This window comes from Falco punctatus, assembly GCF_963210335.1.
Source record: "Falco punctatus genome assembly, chromosome: 3".
NCBI classification, from domain to species: Eukaryota; Metazoa; Chordata; class Aves; order Falconiformes; family Falconidae; genus Falco; species Falco punctatus.
Window position 1 is genome coordinate 4,788,448 of NC_137582.1, and position 20,152 is coordinate 4,808,599.

Here is a 20,152-nt window from a genome sequence, read left to right on the forward strand (position 1 = left end):
AGCCATGCCGCTGCATTAAGTGACAACGCACTTCATAGTCTGCTGTGATTACATGGTAAACCAGGCCAAAACCATTGGCTAGTCCTCTACCTGGCTCCATACCGCAACCTCCAACTGGAAGGCAACTACAACGCATTTCCACTGAATCTTCCATTTCAACTATTCATATTATAATGGCTATCATTTCATTGGCTGTAATTTTATTTATTGTTCCCTGTCTATGACAATCAGGGAAAAATCCTTCTTAGGGAGGATATTTTTAACAGAGCTCAGCATAAAACACAGCAGAGCTGGGGCTGCAGCACTTCTGACCTGCAGATTGGCTTTCCCAAGAATGCCAAGCTAAGAGCTGTTTTACTATCAGGAGAAAAACTTGTAGGATTTGGGTTGGGTTTTTTTGTGAAGCTTACCCATACTTTATGTAAGACTACTTTAATGAGCATATTTATAAGGAAAAAGCCACTTGGAAGAAGAGTCCATGAAGTCTACCGGGACCCTTGTTGTGGTAAGTCTAATTCACCTAGGAAGTGCTGAAATACTGACAAAGATAAAAAAGTGAAAAAAAAAAAAAAGAAAAAAAGAACAAAACCAGATCAGAGACAGAATCACTTCAGCTTGCCAGAAAGGCAAGTAACATTGTCTGTCTTGGAAACGTACTCAAGAAAGTAGACCTTGCAAACTTAAAACTCACAAGTGCAAAGTTACTTTCATCCTGAAACAGTGGCAAGATGACACCGTTCTTGAAGTGCTATGGTTTGCTTTGCGTGCCTATTTAAAATAGCTTCCCTTTGGAACAGCCTATTGAAAAGGAAGGCAAGGGCTCTGAAGCACTGTCGCATTGCCTTTCTTACGTTTGTGAGAAAACCCCTTTGTACCTAAGGCTGGTCAAGACCCACAGTATTTCAGGATGGCAAACCCTTCTTAGATTACCAGTCTCATACATGAAAGCACTGAGAACAATTCCACAACAGATTTAATAGACACAGTCTTAAAAGAGAAAAATCAAAGCAGCATTTGTCCATCTTTTCCTTTCCCCCCAATGAACACTAAAGCATTTACTAATTAGACTTCATAACACTCCCCCTGGCTAAGTAACAATTATCACTACCATTTTACAGGTTGCTAACCAAGGAGATTCACTCAATTAGAAGTGAAAGGATCAGTATCAGGCCACATTGTGACTCAAAAGGACAGACACTTCTGCAACCTGAAGTGCCTCAATCCACTGGGTGGCAAGACAGGGTACAATTAGTTATGCATTCACTCTGATCAAAGAGAGAAATTTATAATGGACTGCCCTGCTACAGCTCAGTGTGCCGCTATCTTTCCTCTTTGTAATAGCAAAATTGCAGTGAAAAGAAACAATTTTCTACAAAGCAAGTCCTAAACACAACAGCGCAGAAGCTATTTTTGCAGCTAATGCTCACTGTTTCGTGCCATCTCTTTATCCTTAAAGCAAAGGGTGCATATTTCATCAACTGCAAGCTGAGAAGTGGATCCGTATACAAAAGGAAGAGAACTCATGCCTTAACATATAGGAAAGCAGATGAGTCACTTTAAATTACAATCAATGGTAACAATAATCCTACAGCTAAGTCTTGAAAAATGAAGAGGTACTTTTCCAAAGTACTTCCCTAAATTTTCATAAGGGGCACATCTACCGCTTAAACTAATACAAAAGCAAGGGATCAATATTACAAGACTTTCTGTATTTGACAAGGGAGATTTTAAAACTTTCCACTTGCTTCTGCATTTCAGTTCAAGCTATTCAAATCCTCTCTGTTCCCACTGTCCTTCAGCCACATACAGCAATTAAATGAAGAAGCTCTAATTTATCTAAATATTTGCAATATTTTATTATTTGCACAACTTTATGCAAGGCATGTATCTTAATAAGGGTGTTTAAAGGATATTTATGAGCTAAACCAGAACTGATGAAGAGCTATATATCCCCATCAGTCATGAGGATGTATTTTAATTTCCCAGAGCCTTGTACTGACCAGACCTGACTTGCCAGGAAAACTCAGTGCTGGGCAGATGCTTCTGTTCTTGGCTATAAAAATACCTCATCTTCCTTCTCCTCACATTTCTTTCAGTCTCCAGCTTTCATTTTAAATCTCTGCAAAGTCTTCAGAAAGCAAAGCTGGGCTGATCATCAAATCAAAAGCCTGAAAGACTCTGGAATATCCTGTCACTGGAAGCAGCATAAAATCTCCTATATATTGTTAAAAAAACCCACCTCCCACCAGAGACTGTTCATTCAGTGTGTGTTTTACACACCATTCGGGACATGCCCAAAAGGGCAGCCGGACCATCTTGGCCGTGGCAGGGAACTCGCCAGCACAAGGCGCCGATTCACACTTTCAGTTCAAGTGTTCATGCTTCAGTCCATCATCTTCTGGCTAAGACTGTGATACTCTTATAAACAAAGAGACAGATTATAAGCTAAGTTGATATGTTGTAGTGATGAAAATGACATACGTGGAAACACATTTTTTTTTTTTCTTTTTTGGCTATGGCTCCTAAATTTCTCTGCCTTCCCCCATCATATGTTTTTTTCTATTTATTCTCTTCTGTATGTTTCTACATAATAGAGAAAGCACAAATAAACTAAGAAAAAGAAAAGAGAGATCTCTCTATAATTATAAATTTTCTTGCGTAATCCTTTCTTTCTGGTAAGCATTTGGGGAAACAGACTTTATGAACAGGTTCCGTTATAAATAATGGGACAAGTTTCAAAAGTAATACAAGCTGGTGTACTTCAGAAGTGCAAAGGCTTCAATTACAGGCTTCAGGCATTTTTTTCCTTTGCTCTGCAATAACTAAAACCACTAATCTAAAGAGTAAAACCTGCAGCCTTTCAGCCAGCTTCACAGTTTAATATAGTGGCCTTTGCCTACTTCCATAGTGACAAGTGCCTAGACTATAAATCTCTGCCCAGGCACACTGATGACATAGTGTTGCAGTGAAAAAAATATACTGTACTGTTTCCAAAGCATTATCAACTTTTTGGTCTCCAACACCACGGGCTCATTACCTCTGTATGGTGTATTCAATTCAAGTGCTCCAAGTAGACAAAACTACCCAGAGAAGTTAACCGATGTCAAAAAGCACATTTCATTTGGGATAAGAAACACAACAGAGGAGCATGTAAATTACCAGCACATTCCAGCTTAGTCATTTCTACAGGGTGAAACAACAGCTTGCCAGTAACAGGTTTTAGCATGCTTCTCATCAGGGAATTATTGTGGACCTCATGAATGCCTCATGAAGGAGTAGACAGGGATGTGCATGGGGACTCCTCAAGCCAATGAAGATACCCCAGAGGTGTTCACAACCCTTGTTGTTGTGCTGGAAGTGGCTCCTCAGCATATCACTTACAAAAATTACATGATAGCAACCCCAAATTTGTGGTGTTCAAGATCCTTAGGGCAGCGAGGAGGGCACATGGCAAGATCACTACCCTGGACTTCAGGAGACCTGACTTTGGCCTCTTCCGGGATCTGCTTGGTAGAGTACCGTGGGATAAAGCCTTGGAGAGAAGAGGGGCCCAAGAAAGCTCATTAATATTCAAGGATCACCTCCTCCAAGCTCAGGAGCAATGTGTCACAACAAACACAAAGTTGGGCAAAAATGTTAGGAGGCCTGCATGGAAGAACAAGGAGCTCCTGGGCAAACTCAAACACAAAAAGGAAGCCTACAGAGGGTGGAAGCAAGAACAGGTTGCCTGAGCAGCCAGGGACCAGGTTAGGAAAGCTAAAGCCCTGATAGAATTAAATCTGGCCAGGGACATCTCTGAAAAGAAAACTAGAACAAGAAAAACTTCTATAGGTACATCACTGATTAAAGGAAGACTAGGGAAAACATGGGCCCTCTCCAGAAGGAAATGGGAGACCTTGTTACCAGGGACATGGAAAAGGCTGAGGTACTCAAAGACATTTTTGCCTCAGTCTTCACTAGCTAGCAACCCAGCCACACCACCCAAGTCACAAAAGGCAAAAACAGAGACTGGGAGAACGAAGAACTGCCCACTAAGAGATGATCAGGTTTGAGACCATCTAAGGAACCTGAAGGTGCACAATTCTATGGGACCTGAAGTGATGCATCCACAGGTCCTGAGGGAACTGGTGGATTAAGTGGCTAAGCCACTATCCATCATATTTGAGAAGCTGTGGCAGTCCAGTGAAGTTCCCACTGACTGGGAAAGGGGATATGCAACCCCCACTTTTAAAAAGGGAAATAAGGAAGACCTGGGGACCTACAGGCCGGTGAGTTTCACCCCAGTGCCCAGCAAGATCATGGAGCAGATCCTCCTGGGGAAACTATGCTAAAGTACATGGAAAATAAGGAAGTAATTGGTGGCAGCCAACATGGCTTCACTAAGGGCCAATCATGCCTGAAAATTTGGTGGCCTTCTGTGATGGGGTTACAGCGTTGGTGGATGAGAGAAGAGCAACTCATGTCATCCACCTGGACTTGTGCAAAGCATGTGACTCTGTCCTGCACAACATCCTTGTTGATATCCTAAACTGTAGAGACATAGACTTAATGGATGAACTACTCAGTGGGTAAAATTGCCTGGATGGTCACTCTCAAAGAATTGTGGTCAATGGCTCAACGTCCAAGTGGACACCAAGTGGTGTTCCTCAGGGATTGGGACTGGTGCTGTTTAAAATATTTGTGGGCACCATGGGCAGTGGGATTGAGTGCACCCTCAGCAAGTTTGCCAATGACACCAGGCTGTGTGGTACAGTCAACACACTGGAGGGAAGGGATGCCACCCAGAGGGAGCTTGACAGGCTTAAGAGGTGGGCCCATGTGAACCTCATGAAGGTCAACAAGCCCAAGTGCAAGGTCCTGCACGTGGGTTAGGGCAATCCCATGCACAAATACAGACTGGGAAGAGAATGGATTGAGAGCAGCCCTGAGTAGAAAGACTTGGGGGTGTTGGTGGATGAGAAGCTTAACACGTTCTCACACCAAATCCAAAACACAGCACTGCACCAGCTACTAAGACGAAAATTAACTCTATCCCAGCTGAAACCAGGACACCCAACAATGTGCGCTTGCAGCCCAGAAAGCCAACCATATTCTGGGCTGCATCAAAAGAAGTGTGACCAGCAGGTCACACCTCGAGGGAGGTGATTCTCCCCATCTACTCCACTCTCGTGCGGCCCTACCTGGAGTACTGCATTCAGCTCTGGGGCACCCAACATGAGAAGGACATGGACCTGTTGGAGTGAGTGCAGAGGAGGGCCACGAAGATGATCAGGGGACTGCAGCACCTCTCCTATGAAGACAGGCTGAGAGAGCTGGGGCTGTTCAGCCTGGAGAAGAGAAGGCTCTGTGGAGACCTTATTGCAGCCTGCCAGTACCTAAAGGGCCTACAAGAAAGCTGGAAAGGGATTTTTCACAAGGGAATGTAGTGCTAGGACAAGGGAGAATGGCTTTTAACTGAAAGAGTGTACATTTAGAATAGATATTAGGAAGGAATTCTTCACTAATGGGGTGGCAGGACACTGGAAGGTGTAGCCCAGAGAAGCTGCGGATGCCCCATCCCTGGAAGTGCTCAAGGCCAGGCTGGATGGGGCTTTGAGCAACCTGGTCCAGTGGAAAGTGTCCCTGCCCATGACAGGGGATTGGAACAAGGTGATTTTTAAGGTGCCTTCAAACCCAAACCGTTTTATGATTCCATTATATGATTCTACAATTCAAATTATAATGTCACAGGCTTTATTTAAAATATGAGGTCTACAGAAGTTCTCTCCAAAATACGATCCAAGAGGAGAAAGGAATCAATAATTTCTAGCTAACAGGATTAAAGAAATCATTCTAATCCCAATTTGTAGTACAGGGAGATTAACAGGATTATTTTGATCTGGGATCTAGCATCTGATTTCCACTGGACATGCCATACTAGGGAGCTAAGAAAGATGAACTTAAGGCTGCACCAAGACCACTACATGATGAACCCTCACCATCCCTGGGGCTTGGAAACAACCCTATGTGTGAAATTTTCATCAAACTGCCATCAATACTGTAAATTTTCCCATAATTTGGAGAGGGGGACAAGGTTCTTGTAATTTAACATCTGTTTACATGAAGGAACTGGAAAGAGAACAAAAAGTTTCTGTTGGGTGAAAAAAAAAGCCAACCTAGTGCAAATGAAGCACATACTTCAAAGCATTCTCTGCGTCAGCCAGCCATGCCAGCTAGAGCACGCTACTGCTGCCATCTGAGATCGGATTTGTCTGTCCACACCTGCTCTACACTTGGCAATATAGGAAAGCAAGCACTGATTAAAGGCATCTTCATGCCACTCAGACATGCACTTCAGAGGCTCCCTCTGTGCCCGGTTTCCTCTTATCCAGAGTTACTGATGGACCGGTTCTAAGAAACCTCCTTATTTTCTGCGCGCATCAAAGTGCAGGGAGTTCTCTCCCCACCTTTCCGGGGTGTCAACATTAGTTGTCTGTGATGTCCTCGATGTCATAACCACTACCCAACCCTGCCCAATGAAACCCATTTGCATCCAGCTCCCTTCTCTCTTCTGGGGTGTCCAAAACGGGAACTGTTGGTCTAAGCCCCTTTATTCCATCATTCCACCTCTCTTATACACTGTGCAGTGATTTTCTGCAGAACATTTGTCTACCTCCATTTTGCCTCACCTTGTCTAGTATTTTTTTCCCTCTAACCAATTAGCCTGATCATCTTTGTCATGTAAGAATCTGCAGTTAAGCTCTACTGTAAATATGCAAAGTGCTTAAAAATACACTTGTGATAACTTAGCCAGACATATTTCTAGCTATGCATGCAAATCTACTGAATTTTGAAGTAGCTGGTATACCATGCCTCTGCTTTACCAACATGCATCTCCAGTGCTCTTGCCTTCCCCTAATTCTTTAAAGAATTTAACACATGAAATTGGATGGTGCTGATTTGCTTTCATTGTTATTCTTATTCAAGAACTTATTCAAGAACCTCAAATATGCTCTGACGATATTGAACAAGAGAGGCAGAAGCATGCCAGCAACAAGCATCACTGTAGCTCTCTCTTAGCAGGCACAGAGAAGTTTTCAACTATGTACTGAGGCTGAAGAAGACACTGCTTCTGAAAAGCAAAGCCTGTGCTTAAGCCCACTCAGTAAATTTCAGAAAGGAATGCAGTGGTCTAATTTACATAACAATTTTGAAGTTTTTTTAAGGATGTTCCTTTATGATTGCCAAGTCTTCCTTTAAACTAAACTCTTCTTCTTTCCCTTCCACTGTTGTATTTATCATTACTGCACTTACTAATTTTTAAAGGTTGCCCTTCTTTGCAAGAGCTAAATAGGAAAAAATTGAAAGGTTGAACCCTGGCAGATAATATAAATTTGGCAAACAATTTCCTTCTCCATCCATATCTGCCAAAACTCAAAACATCCCATCTTTATGACTTCATGTGCTTCTGGTGATTTAGAAGTGAAGTAGTAATTTGTTCACTTACATTTTAACAAACATGAGGAATGGCACATTGGCGTGGATGCTACTTTTTAGGAGTAATTGCCAGTCATCTCAGCTGGCCAAATATGCTTTTTCCTCCTTCTCTGGAGACAGAGAAACCTCCTTGCTGGCCTCTTTTGTGCACAGTGAAGCAATACAAATTGAGATGAATCCTGTAACTTCCAAGCATTTTGTCAATTTTGAGCACCCTGCGAGTGATCAGAGCCAAATGGTTTCATACAAGAAGTATCAGCGGCTGCCCTGAGCTAAGTACTTGCCCCAGTTCTTTTCCACGCCAATATAGTTGCATTTATTGTTATGACATTGAACAGAACAAATTCCTAGACCAAGCCCTTCTCAGTGGTCCCCTAAGGCGGTACTTTAACACAGGTAAAACATGTTGAACGGTCTCAACAGAAATAACAGGTTGGGTTGCTTTCTTCTTCCAGATCATGGTATGGGCTATGGGACTCATGGTGCCATTGTTTGATACAAAGCGCTCACCAAACCACCAAAGTTCTACCCAAAAGACTTTTTCTTTCAAATACAGTCAACATTGAAAATAACACTTTAAAAAACACGTGCTTTCTCTTTTAGCCATCACCAAACATTCTTTAGAAAAACTGCAAAAGCCAAAACAAGAAACAACTGTAATACCACAAACAAATTCTGCTTAACCCTTTAAGGGATGAATTATGCCTTACAAACTCTAAAGGTATTCAAGCTGTGAGTGGCGCGCTATATAATCAAGGATATAACCAAGATCTATTTGCTTGTGCTTACTCAGGAATAAGAAAAATAACATTTCTGTCTACCGTTCTGTTCAAAAGCAGATGAACAACTTTTACTCAAAGTTGAAATACCACGTATTAGTCCTCAAGCAGAAATCAGGACAGGAAAAACTTCTCGTCAGAGGGAAAATTCACGAATGCTGCAGTCAAGGAATTAGGATGGAAACATTCACACCAACCTAAAAGCGAAGATTTCTGCGGTGCTTCCTGTAATCAGTGTGGATGTATTTAGGTAAAATCTAATTTTCAAGTGAAATAATAAATGCCTCATTTTCATGAAGCCTGAGGGAGACTACATGTACCAGAGATAATATAGAGATTATATCAGGCATAGAAGGCAATATCTTTGGGTATAAAGAACATGAGGAAGTGCAGATGCAATGTCATCAAATATCACCTTCCTAGACTACAGACAAGACTACACCTCCTCAATATACAGTTGAGCACCCTTCTGATGCATTTAGAGGGCCCTCATTACAGCACGATTCCAAACTGTCCTGCCTGCCTTGTTTTAAAACATGCTTCTCACCTGCAAGGTGGCTATGTACCTTCTCTGGCCAGGCTGGGATAGCACTACAGATTGCTTTGCAAAACACTACCTTGTGCTGGTAGGTTATAAAGTGCTTTGTATCCACAGTTTATAGCTCAGTTGATCTCTGTAGCTACAAGGCTGAATGCTTTAGCACGTGGCTAGGAAGAACCATGAGTACCTGCAGCTTTTCCTGATGTGGTTTTATTTCCCTCAAGAGAGGAACCAAAAAAACCTTTGCAGTAACTGAAGTACCATTGCCAAATGGTGTTCAGCCCAAAGTTACACAAACTACATGAGAAATCTAAATATTTCCATGTTTTACAAATACTAAAATGAACAGTCATTAACTGAGTGCAAATAGGGATATTTTACCCATTAGTAACAGGGATCTCTCTATTATTAATGCTTTCTCACTCCCCCCTTTCAGAAAAAGGTTGTGGCCCAGCTGCTTTAAAAATACTCTCTTTTTCCTTCTTCAGAACCTCTATAATTACTTTTGAAAATTGTAGCTATAACTTGAATGAAGGACATGGAAGAACAGGAAAGTTCTGAGTACTGTTTCAGATCCTGGCAAACATATCTTGGAAATAATAGATCAGCCTCCAGACCACCAGCTGAGGAAGCGGTAGAAATCCCATTGCTAGATCTCAAGACTACATTAATAATAAACCCTAGGAAAGCAGCAAGCTTTCCATGGAGGGGCTGGAATAGGCCAGGTTTGGTTTCGAAAGTTCAGTTCTCAAAACCTGATAGAACTCCAAATTTAATCACTTACACGAATATCCTCTCTCTAGCCACACAAAGCCAGGATTTCCATTCATCTCCCAGTTTCTACGAGACTGTTAACTGCTTGGCTAGAGGATGACCTGAAATACACCTTCTCCAGGCCCTCCTTACAGTAGCACATCACACACAGCACTTTCTATATGCAGCTATAGAACCAGCAGAAGGGCTAGGGCACACATGCAGGAAAGGAAATCCATATTCCCATGTGCTACTGAGTATTTCTTTAGCACACACAGTCTTGCTTTCAGCTCCATAACAGTTTAGAGGCCAAATCTTCTTTTGGAAGAATCAGATCAACAATTTTTGTCTTTTTCTCCTGCTTCCCTCTACACAAGACTTTTTTTTTTTTTAATCATCTTTAGTTAGATTCAAATAGAATTTTTCTTCTTCAGAAATAGGTTTTTCATGTGAGACGTCACCAGCCTTAAGTGTTTGGTATGTCTGGCTCTTCCCTCCTTTCTCCCTCCCCCAAGAGATATTCAGTAGACTTGGGAAAGCACAGTAGTAAGTCAAAGCACAAATGGAATAATGTCCTCTTCCGGCCACTCATGACAGCATTTTTGTTGGAATGATCCAGTCTGACTCACGCAGGAGGCACCTCGCCATGGAACTCAAGACAAATTGGCAGGAGTTTGTGCAGACAACACACCCCCTCTCCAGTCTTCTCAGGAGACCTGCTGAGATCCTCCCCCTTCACTCCTGTCGACACAACGCTTTGCTTATCCAAAGGTTTAATGACTGAAACATCAACCCACCAAAGGGCAATCACAGAACCACAGACTGGCCGGGGCTGGAAGGGACCCCTGGAGATCACCCAGCCCACCCCCTGCTAAAGCAGCTTCATCTACAGCAGGTTGCACACAATTGCGTCCAGGTGGGTTTTGAATGTCTCCAGAGAAGGAGACCCCACAGCCTCTCTGGGCAGCCTGTGCCAGGGCTCTGTCACCATCAAGGCAAAAAAGTCCTTCCTCAGACTCAGATGGAACTTCTGGTGTTACTGTTTGTGCCTGTTGCCCATTGTCCTGTCGCTGGGCACCACTGAAAAGAGCCTGGCCCCGTCCTCTTGATACTCCCCCTTAAGATAATCGTAGACACCGATAAGGCCCCATCTCAGTCTTCTCTTCTCCAGCATAAACAGCCCCAGCTCTCTCAGCCCTCCCTCAGACGGGAGATGCTCCAGTCCCCTCACCATCCCTGTAGCCTCTGCCGGACCCTCCCCAGCAGTTCCCTGTCTCTGGAACTGGGGAGCCCAGCACTGGGCACAGCACTCCAGGCGCAGCCTCCCCAGGGCAGAGCAGAGGGGCAGGGTCACCTCCCTCCACCCGCTGGCCACGCTCCTCCTCATGCCCCCCAGGGTCCCACTGACCTTCTTGGCCACGAGGACACGCTGCTGGCCCACGGGCAACTTGCTGCCCACCAGCACCCCCAGGCCCCTCTCCGCAGAGGTGCCCCCCAGCAGGGCACCCCCAGGCCGTACTGGTGCGCGGGGCTGTCCCTCCCCAGGGCAGGACCTTACACTGGCTGACCTTCCCCAGGCTCCTCTCTGCCCAGCTCTCCAGCCTGCCCAGGTCTGGCTGAACGGCAGCGCAGCCTCTGGGGTACCAGCCGCTCCTGCCAATATATGGCATTTAGAAAGGAAGATGAGATAGAAGACTAGGACCAATTTTGCCATCATAGTGTGATCAGCCAACACAGAATCCAGAAGGTATAAAGTTGTTAGAAGAACTAGTTCACCTTTTAATTTTGGCCCTTGTGAGTATCGAACTGGAGACAAAGACACATAGTCATGACGGTTTGTATTAGTGGTTCCTAAACTTTTCCAACCATAAATTCACTTCTCTGTGCAATGAACTCACTCCCATTTAAAATGCCAGGCTCTTTCCACAAGTCTCAGAAAAACTGATACAACAGGGATGCAACAGGATAACCCATCACGCTCACAACTCAGCTCTATGATGCTGTGCTACCTGCAGGTTCCTACCAGGTATAGGACAACTCCTCCGGGTTTGACCTCATCTCTTCTCCAGACGTTAAAGAGCAGAATCATAACTTAAATCAGATTCCATAAACTGATGGAAAGGTCCTGACTCAGGGCAGAAAGCATGGGCAGGGGAGGTCAGCACCAATAATCACTGGTACCTGAATTCTCTTATATTATAATTTTTTCATTGGATTCTTCCTTCTTCTCAGCCGCTCACTTGCCATTAAATATACGCTGATATTAGGACTGTATCCCCCACCTAAAAATTAAGACCTGAATAATTTTCTGGGCAATGTTAGAGTAATTAAAGCAAGTCCAAGCAAAGAGAGCAGTGTTTTGTGGCCTCTGCCTTTCCTGGAGCTTTTTGATAACTGTGTCTGATTTCAAAAGAAATTCTAAAATTAAATATGCAAATTTTACATACATGAAAACGCCCCATGTTGATACCAATTAGCTGGTTTGTATTTTAGATGCAGTAATATCAAAAGACAACCTCAAATAAATGTTTTAAAATTATTTCTCCAAGGTATGAATACACAAAATGACTCAGTAAGGCTTTATGAACTTTCCTTTCTCTACCAAAGGAATAGATTTTTATTTGAATTAATAAAGACGACACGGGAGAGGTGTGCATTTTCACCTTTAGGGGAACAGGTGAGACTGTGGGAGGGTTATGAAGCCACTTTGTCTTTTGGCAAGTGTTACCAGAAACGCCTGCTCACAGGGATGTTCAGCTTGGCTCACAAGACCTGGGAGAGCCTTGCCCTGGAGAAGGGACAGTGGGTGGCAAGGACCACCCGAGCTGGTGAGACAGATTTCTGTTCCCTTTTCATTTTCCATCTACTGTCAAGCAGGTCTGCTAATGAGAAGACACAACAAACCAGAGGAGACAACCACCAAACTGTATTTTTTGTCTAAATATTACTTTTTGAGTTTTGTACTAAGACAATAAAGTAATGGGGGGTGTTTATTTATGGAGGGGAGACTGTGCTCAGTTCAGCACTACAATAAAACTGAGAGACAGTGAAGTGATAAATCAGGAAGGCTTGGTAGAAACTAAAATTAAAAGTAAGCCTCACTAAATCTTAAGAATGGGATGTCTACATAAGCAACTTGATGTATAGTTTCTATTGTTGTTTGCAGATAATTGTTATCTATTTTCTCTAGCTGAGAAGTGCCTTCTTTATTAAAGCACTATCACCATCATAAAACACTTGTGAAAATTAACAGCCAACTTCTCTTCTGAATATTAATTACTATATGAACATTCCTTGTCACACAGCTTTCAAAACATGCTCTCTCCCAGGATATTTAATTTCATGCAGAAAGCAATTTTAGATCAACCTACACAAATTAGCGAATGAAGAGGACATGGTGCATGTAACTGCCTGTTTGAACTCCAGGAAAGCACACCCCACTGTGAGTTACTAGACTTGCAATGAAAAATTAATTCAGGTTTTTATTTATAAATAAAAATTGGTCAAAGGACAAAGAAGAAGTGGTAATGGTAGATGGCAGTGGGTTGTTTAATAAAAAATAGAGCTATGAGGCAAACGCTGGACTTGGATTTAGTTAAAATGAAATGGTTTCATATATGTCATCGGAGTGAGTATTGCCAATACTGTAAAGATGGAAAAGGTTAAAATAAAGGTATGAATATAGAGTAATCAGAATTAGAGTTACAACAAGTATTACATGTGAGGGGGAATAATATAAAAAAAGATATTCAAGAGAAAACCCGTGAAAGTGGCAACACCAGAGCCCCCACCCCCAAAAAAAACCATCAGACCAACTCAGACACAGCCTTATGACTGGCCAAGACAGCAAGGTCATCCAGTTGCTTACAAAATACATATATTAGCCCAGTCCAGACACACGTTAGTTATTCCTGTTCGGCACAGTGAACTTCACATCAAAACCAGTTCATACACTTCAACGCATCTCAGGGCTGGAAAGATTCAATGATATTTCTGAGCACAGCCAACATTAATCATTCAAAAGCTGGAGTGCCTAAATTAGTCTGAAAGATACTGCAGTAAGCAGAGCTTGGCCAAAAAATAATTAAATGACTACTGAAAAAAAAAAAGAAAAAGAGAAAAAGAAAAAAGATAAAAAGACTCCTTCATTCGAGGAAGGGGGGGGCAGCAGGCTGCAGAAGTGCTTCTAGCTGCTGGATCTTCTGCTGACCTTTTCTATATTAGTAACAAGGTGAACTAAAACTCTACTAGTTATTTTCTCTTTTTAGGCCCTAGCTCTAGAAACATTTATAAACAACACTAAATCTCTGCTTCTATACATCCAAGTTAAGGTTTCTGCAAAAATGATGCCAGGATCCTGATTTCTCCACCTCTGCTGAAACTATACAATGGTTTTATCAAGCTGCTCATAAAACACAACCTGAAAGCTCATACCTTATTTCCCTAGCAAAAGCAACTGAAATGGTGCTTTGTGCTGTAAATTAATTTAGTTGTTGGTTCCTTTCACATGAGTAAAATACTCAAACCTCTGTTACTTTATTCTCATTTCCTTCCCACTTTTAACTGACATCAGATAGTCCACATAAAACATTTTGCACAAAATTATACTGGTCAAAACTTTTAAGAAAGAAAAAGGGAAAAAGATACCCGCTTTTTTTATATATATATATATACATATCTATCTGTAAAGCCCCTATCTTCTTCTTGATAGTATGCTTATAAATAATTAAAATATATGAACAGCAATAATAGCAAAATACTTTCCTTATTAGGCTTGAACTCAATTTTCTAAGTATATTATCACCATAATGAGTCTCTATTTATCTTGCCTGTGGTAGTACTTTATAATGATTACATAAAGAGGTCTGTTTTAGGAAGGTTGTATCTTTGATCTCTTTTTGTATACATAGAAATAATTTGCAACTGACAGATCCATTACACTCGCAAACGATATTCTTCATCTGCAAATAAAATATTCTTTATAAACCACCTAAAGAATCATTTTGTTTCCTTCAGAAAAGTGCATCCCTGCTTCTCTCAGCAGATATAAATTGAATGCATACTGTGAAAATCAAAGAAGGTATTGATTCTTTAGGCAAGCACGTAGCATTCATCACCCAGGAAGTTTGTTATTTGGATTATATTTTTTTAAATCAACTGCCACATAAAGATATCTATTCATAAATTCTGTCTGCAAACAATGAGGCATTTCCAAGACAGGTACGGTTTGTGTGAATTTTCCATAAAGCAGAGAAACTGAAACTGATGAAGGAAGCTTTCCTAGCTGGCTTTATGGAGCGAGCACACAGGCGCTCACTTTGAAGCACAACTTAGTTCACAGTACCACTGAACCTGCCCTGCCTCCACCACCTTTTCCACCTTATTCTCCATCCCCCCTCTCTGCAGCCTTTTCTTACATACAGTCACTTTATTTTCCATGTACTGCCAGTCCTGAAAAAGTTCAGGCAATTATTGACAGAATAAACTTCCACGTGCTCTTCCATTGGTGTCTTCAGTAAATGCCTTAAATAGCTCATGTGCATTCTATGCTTCACCTGACCATAGTTACAATGATAGTAACTAGATGGCACAGAGGGCTTATGGGGACAAAGTTAAGATGCCATCTTCTATCAAAATTGACCAGCATACCTCCAAAGGAAGAAAGAGGACAAGACCACTGGAGAAAGAAGTGTTTCACAGCCCTGCCAGGACCAGTGTACCAAAGCAGCAGTATCATCTCAGTGTCTAATCAACAAACTTCTGTCAGTCTCTACATGCCAAATAGGAAAAATAAGGTAAGGAAAAACAAGAAGGGGGACAAAAAGGTATTTCAAAGTGAGAAATACATTTCTGAAAGGGAACTACCCACGGCATCAGCCAGCTAACATTAGTTGAGGATGCTAACCTCAATTTCATGATTAACAAAGATAAACCCATACTGTGGCTTTTAAAACTTTGTAACACAGCCTGTGTATTCCTTAGGTGGATGGATCACCATGAGCTTTGATCCCTGAATGAGACAACTCTTACCCATTTCTCAGAGTTTCAAAGGGAAGTCCTGGAAGTGCTATGCTGTTTTATGTTCATTCATACCACACAAAAGATATCCCCTAATTTAAACCAGATTTCATTGCTGCATAAAACATGGAGCATTGCTGTTAGGATGGCATAAGCTCGCGTACATTAGTCACAGTTTGATTCCAATGATCTGCGAGTAGTTTGCTACGATTTGATGGACCATACTGAGAAGACAAAACGAGCACTGCAAAGGACTTATTTATCTATAAATATGTATCTGCCCCCAAGAACACGTGACTCTGTCCAATATAAGCTCTAAACTCAAGAGATGGGGAAAACATGGTTTTGCTCCCCACTGGGGTACACTCTTTCTGCTGGAGTGTGACTAAATCTAATCTACTGACAGACTAGATTTAATAATGTTCTTCTTCCCAAGAATGTTATAAACTTGCATTAACATCCTCAGGCAAAAGTCTCCACACAAATGAAAAGGAATATTGTTTCTATTTTAGAGATGCGATAAAACCCCTTAGCCAGCCACCTACATAGTATTTCCACTCATCCTGGTTGCTGAAAAACCAACATTCAGATCACCTCTAAGTTTAGAATAAAGGTGTATTAAAAGTTAAACTGTTGAGAAAATTCAGGATTGCAATTACCTTAGTTGAAGTACAACCCTGACTTCCACTCAGTTCTTACTAGAAATCTTCCTGTCGTCTTTCCAGAATGAGTACACCTGACCACAGAGCAGCTTAAGGCATACAGCAAATCATACAGATTATATGGATTCTGGAGAAGAAATCCTTTCATATATCAAACCTCAACACCTCATTGAGAGAAAATTCATAACTAGTAGCATGGGAAAAAAAAAAAACTACCAGAAAAAAATATGTAAAAAATCACTTCAGCACTCGCGGTGCAAGCACAAGGAATCAAAGAGCTGACTCAAACTGCACTTCCCCAAATTCTTTACATTCACCTTCCTGTTTTGGATCTATTTTATCAACTACCAGAAAAATAGACCTCTGGGCTCAGTTACAGAAACTCCAGGCAAAGCTCTGGTTTTATTGTGGAACATGAAACAACTCATTGCTGATGCCTAAATACTATGAACACAAGCAAATTTAAAATAGGCTAAGCACCGGTATCTACAACAGCTACAGCTGGGCACGTTACCAGCACTTGCTGTGCAAGTTTCTGACTTACAGTTTTACTAACAGGCTTAATCCTTTCCTGTTTCACTTCTCTTTTTCAAAGCCTAAGTGTGAAACAGTACCAAATGTCATGTAAAAACACAGTAATTCCCAGGTGCCTTATTAAAACACTGGCAAGGTTGCAGTAAAATTTGCTGGCAAGGCAGTTCTGCAATGTTCTATATTACCATGTGGTGGAAGGCCACCCTACCTCGGTATCTTCATACCTCTTCTGACTGATTACCTGATCAATAAATAAATATATTCATATTTTAAATAGATATGGACATTGTGGATTCCTTCATTGTTTCTTCATCTTCACCAAGAAAAGTTTTTCTGTAAAAGAAGACATAGTACTGAGCAGAGATTCACCAAAATCTTTCCAAGTGCTGTAATGCCACAGTGGCAGCACAAATGACCCATAAAACCATTTAAGCTGCCAGTATCCAAAACAGCACCTAAAGTCCAGGAAACTTAAAGGAATCACACCGATACTTATATAAAAGCTTATTACATATTCAAATTCCTAACATCAGAAAACTTCCCCACTGGCACCAAGTAGGAAAAATTATATGCAGGGCCAGTGCTTAGGTGACACTTTACAAGCAAGAATAATCCACTTGTGTGACACCTTAATAAATGGCTCTTCGGTTGCTGGGGAATAGATGCTTTTCTAAGATTCTTCAGAATGGCTAAATAACGTGGTGAATCCATTAACATGACCTGTCTGAAGTTCCTGTAAGTCTTTCTTTGGACAGTTCCTGTAAGTCTCTGTTTACTGCTGTATCTTTGATGCTCCACTGTACACTGCACGCTTGGCAAATACAGGCACGCAGGCAGGGGCATGGCACTGCTGGGATGCTGCGAGATGCTGTTCTTTGCAGAAAAAGGTGGTGGTGAAAGGGGTGAAATCGATAAAAAAGTTGGAGTTGATTTCAAACTGCAGCTGTGCATGTGCTATGTCTGCATCTGGTCTCCTGCCTCCCCCATCCAGACCCAGGACTGATACCTGGGCTTTCTGGCATGACCCTGAGCTGTCTCACGGCTATGGATTTACTGGGCTGTGTGTGACACTGGGCACCATCTCTGGACCCAATCCTGACTTGCTGCCCCACGCCCTGGCTCAGCAGTCCTGTGTGCCTCACTGTCACCGTGGCTCCCCATTCCTGGTGGAGCTGCCAGCCACTGCTGCACCCTTTGGTGCTGTCACTCCTCATCAAAAGGCACTTGAAATTCTCACAGATCTTCCTGAAATATTGCTGCTGAAAGCAAAGCAAACCCAGGGAAAGCATAGCAGGACCGTGACATGACACAGCAGTTAGTGCCTACTTACACGACTAAGGGCTGACAGATGTAGTCTGCTCCTTCAAAGTGATCTCAGGAGGTAACATTGAATGCTACCTCTGCCTGTTCTTGGAACAAAAAGTCATTAACTTGAATTTTTATTCTTAAGAGCAGCATGATTGCTAACACAAGAATGAACAGGTCCACATTCCTAGGGGTCCTCCAATTTCTGCAAGAGGTAAACAAGACCCTTTCCTAAAATAGAGACATTATACAGTGATAGAATTCTTCAGATTATACAGATTAAAAAGGCTTTTATCATAACAGACTATCATCTTCCTGTTTTTATTCTTAAGACCCATTTAGAAGTCAAGTTAAAGTTCTGCCTTTTTTTTTTGCTTTTTTTTTTCTGCTGGCACTGTTATTTCTCCTGGCCCAGGTAGCTTTCCAGGAAAGTAAGCAATGTACAGCAGGGACATCTTTCCCGTAAGAACAAAATGGGTAGAAGCATTAAACCTTGAAGCTTTTTGAGAACAAGCACCAACATGGGCACATATTATCGCCCTGTCAGCATGCCATTAACAAGATTAATCCACTGAGCACAAGTTCTTTTTCTTTTACACATGGTACCTGGCAACAAAGACAGAGATCCTGCTGTAAACTGAAATTCCAAATTGGAGTTTGAGTTGTAAAGCACATCCGAACAGTGGAACAACTTGGTGACATCTGTGATTCCAGATCCTCCAGTCTATTTTTCTTTCTAGCACAAATGTTTACCATTTTCCTGTGACCTCAAGTGGCAGTAGATAGCCCTTGCCCAGGCATATATTAGTCCGGAAACAGAACATGGAAAATTCAAACACATCTCTGAGATAACATTAAATCCATAAATTTCTTTGAAAACTAGATTCCCTTTTCAAAGTATAATTCATAAATGCCTTAAAGAATAATGAATCAAGGCCACGCACATTGAATTAACAGCACAACTCTATTCTTGCTCATTTGTGGCAATTTCATGGTGAACAGAGATGAAATGTCTTCCTAAAGAGAGGATTTTTCTCAGATTAAAAGTAATATGTAGCTTTAAGTGGGTTGATATTTATGTTAGATCAATGCAGCAACTCTAAATACACAGAAAAATGTGACTCAAGCATTGCAGGAAACTGCAATTAAAAAATGAATTAAAATCGAATTAATCTTTGCCCTGTCCCAGTGTAATGCTTAAATTTCAATTATGAAATCGGTAACAACAAAAAAAAAAAGAATAAATTATACATACAGCTGAACAATGGCAGTGAAAGCTAAAGGAGAAATGCAGCAACTCAATAATAAAAGTGCTTTGCTTGAGGTCAAAGATTATTATTTGCACTGGAGTTACTTGGACTCATCTGCATAGCTGAATATGACAATTTTACAGCAAACTTATGAGGTTTTGAATGAAGTAGACTGACATTTGGGAAAGGATATTTCCATAAACAAATGTTGACACGTGACAGATGGATAGAAGGGCTATTTGAGGACTACTGTATGTATTCATGTTATTCATACCACACTTTACAAGCTTCCTAGCAACAGAATTTCTAACTAGGTCCATAAGAAGCCACATGCTCTCACTGCCCTCCCCCCACAAAAAGCATCTGTTGGGGGAATTCAAGAAAACCATTCAAGAAAAGTATTAAACAAATGCTCTTCCTGACTAGCAGAGGAGGTACATGAGTGATCCAAACTGGTTCAGTTGAAATTTTTTAAAATATATTTTCCAGACAGGATTTGTTTCAAATGTGTTGCATTTTGTTTTATTAAAGCTGAGCTCTGAAAACACTGCCATTACCTGTGAGAGGACAAACCCACATGTGCTGAAGGTGTGATTGCTCAAAGGTTTTAGAGGGAAAATTCAGGATCTTTGGGCATGAGCAGGTAACCACCCATCACTGACCACAGGCAGTAATGCTGAAAGCTGTGAGCGATAGCAGGTGTAATACTCCTTGTTGGCCTCTATTTCAGCTTTTCAATTTCCTGTGTCTGCCAGCAATGCTGGAGATCTTGTCTGTGACCGGTGGCTTAGACATCACAAGGTTCAAGATCTGAGATCTAAGAACGGCAGCCCT

At 41.6% G+C, this 20,152-nt stretch overlaps 1 protein-coding gene across 4 annotated transcripts in view; it reads right to left on the reverse strand.

Moving 5' to 3' along the window:
* The window catches only part of TRAPPC9 (trafficking protein particle complex subunit 9), a gene marked incomplete at its 5' end in the record, with an annotated part of 509,504 nt that overhangs the window by 91,077 nt on the left and 398,275 nt on the right, over positions 1-20,152 (reverse strand). The window contains one exon of one of the 4 annotated variants that reach the window (XM_080377741.1): positions 3,730-20,150. The exons of the other annotated variants lie outside the window; for them this stretch is intronic. Within the exon in view, the coding sequence (XP_080233867.1) occupies positions 20,122-20,150 (29 nt within the window). The 3' untranslated portion in view covers positions 3,730-20,121. Of the gene's footprint in view, positions 1-3,729; positions 20,151-20,152 lie in introns of those variants that run through there. 4 annotated transcript variants of the gene reach the window in all.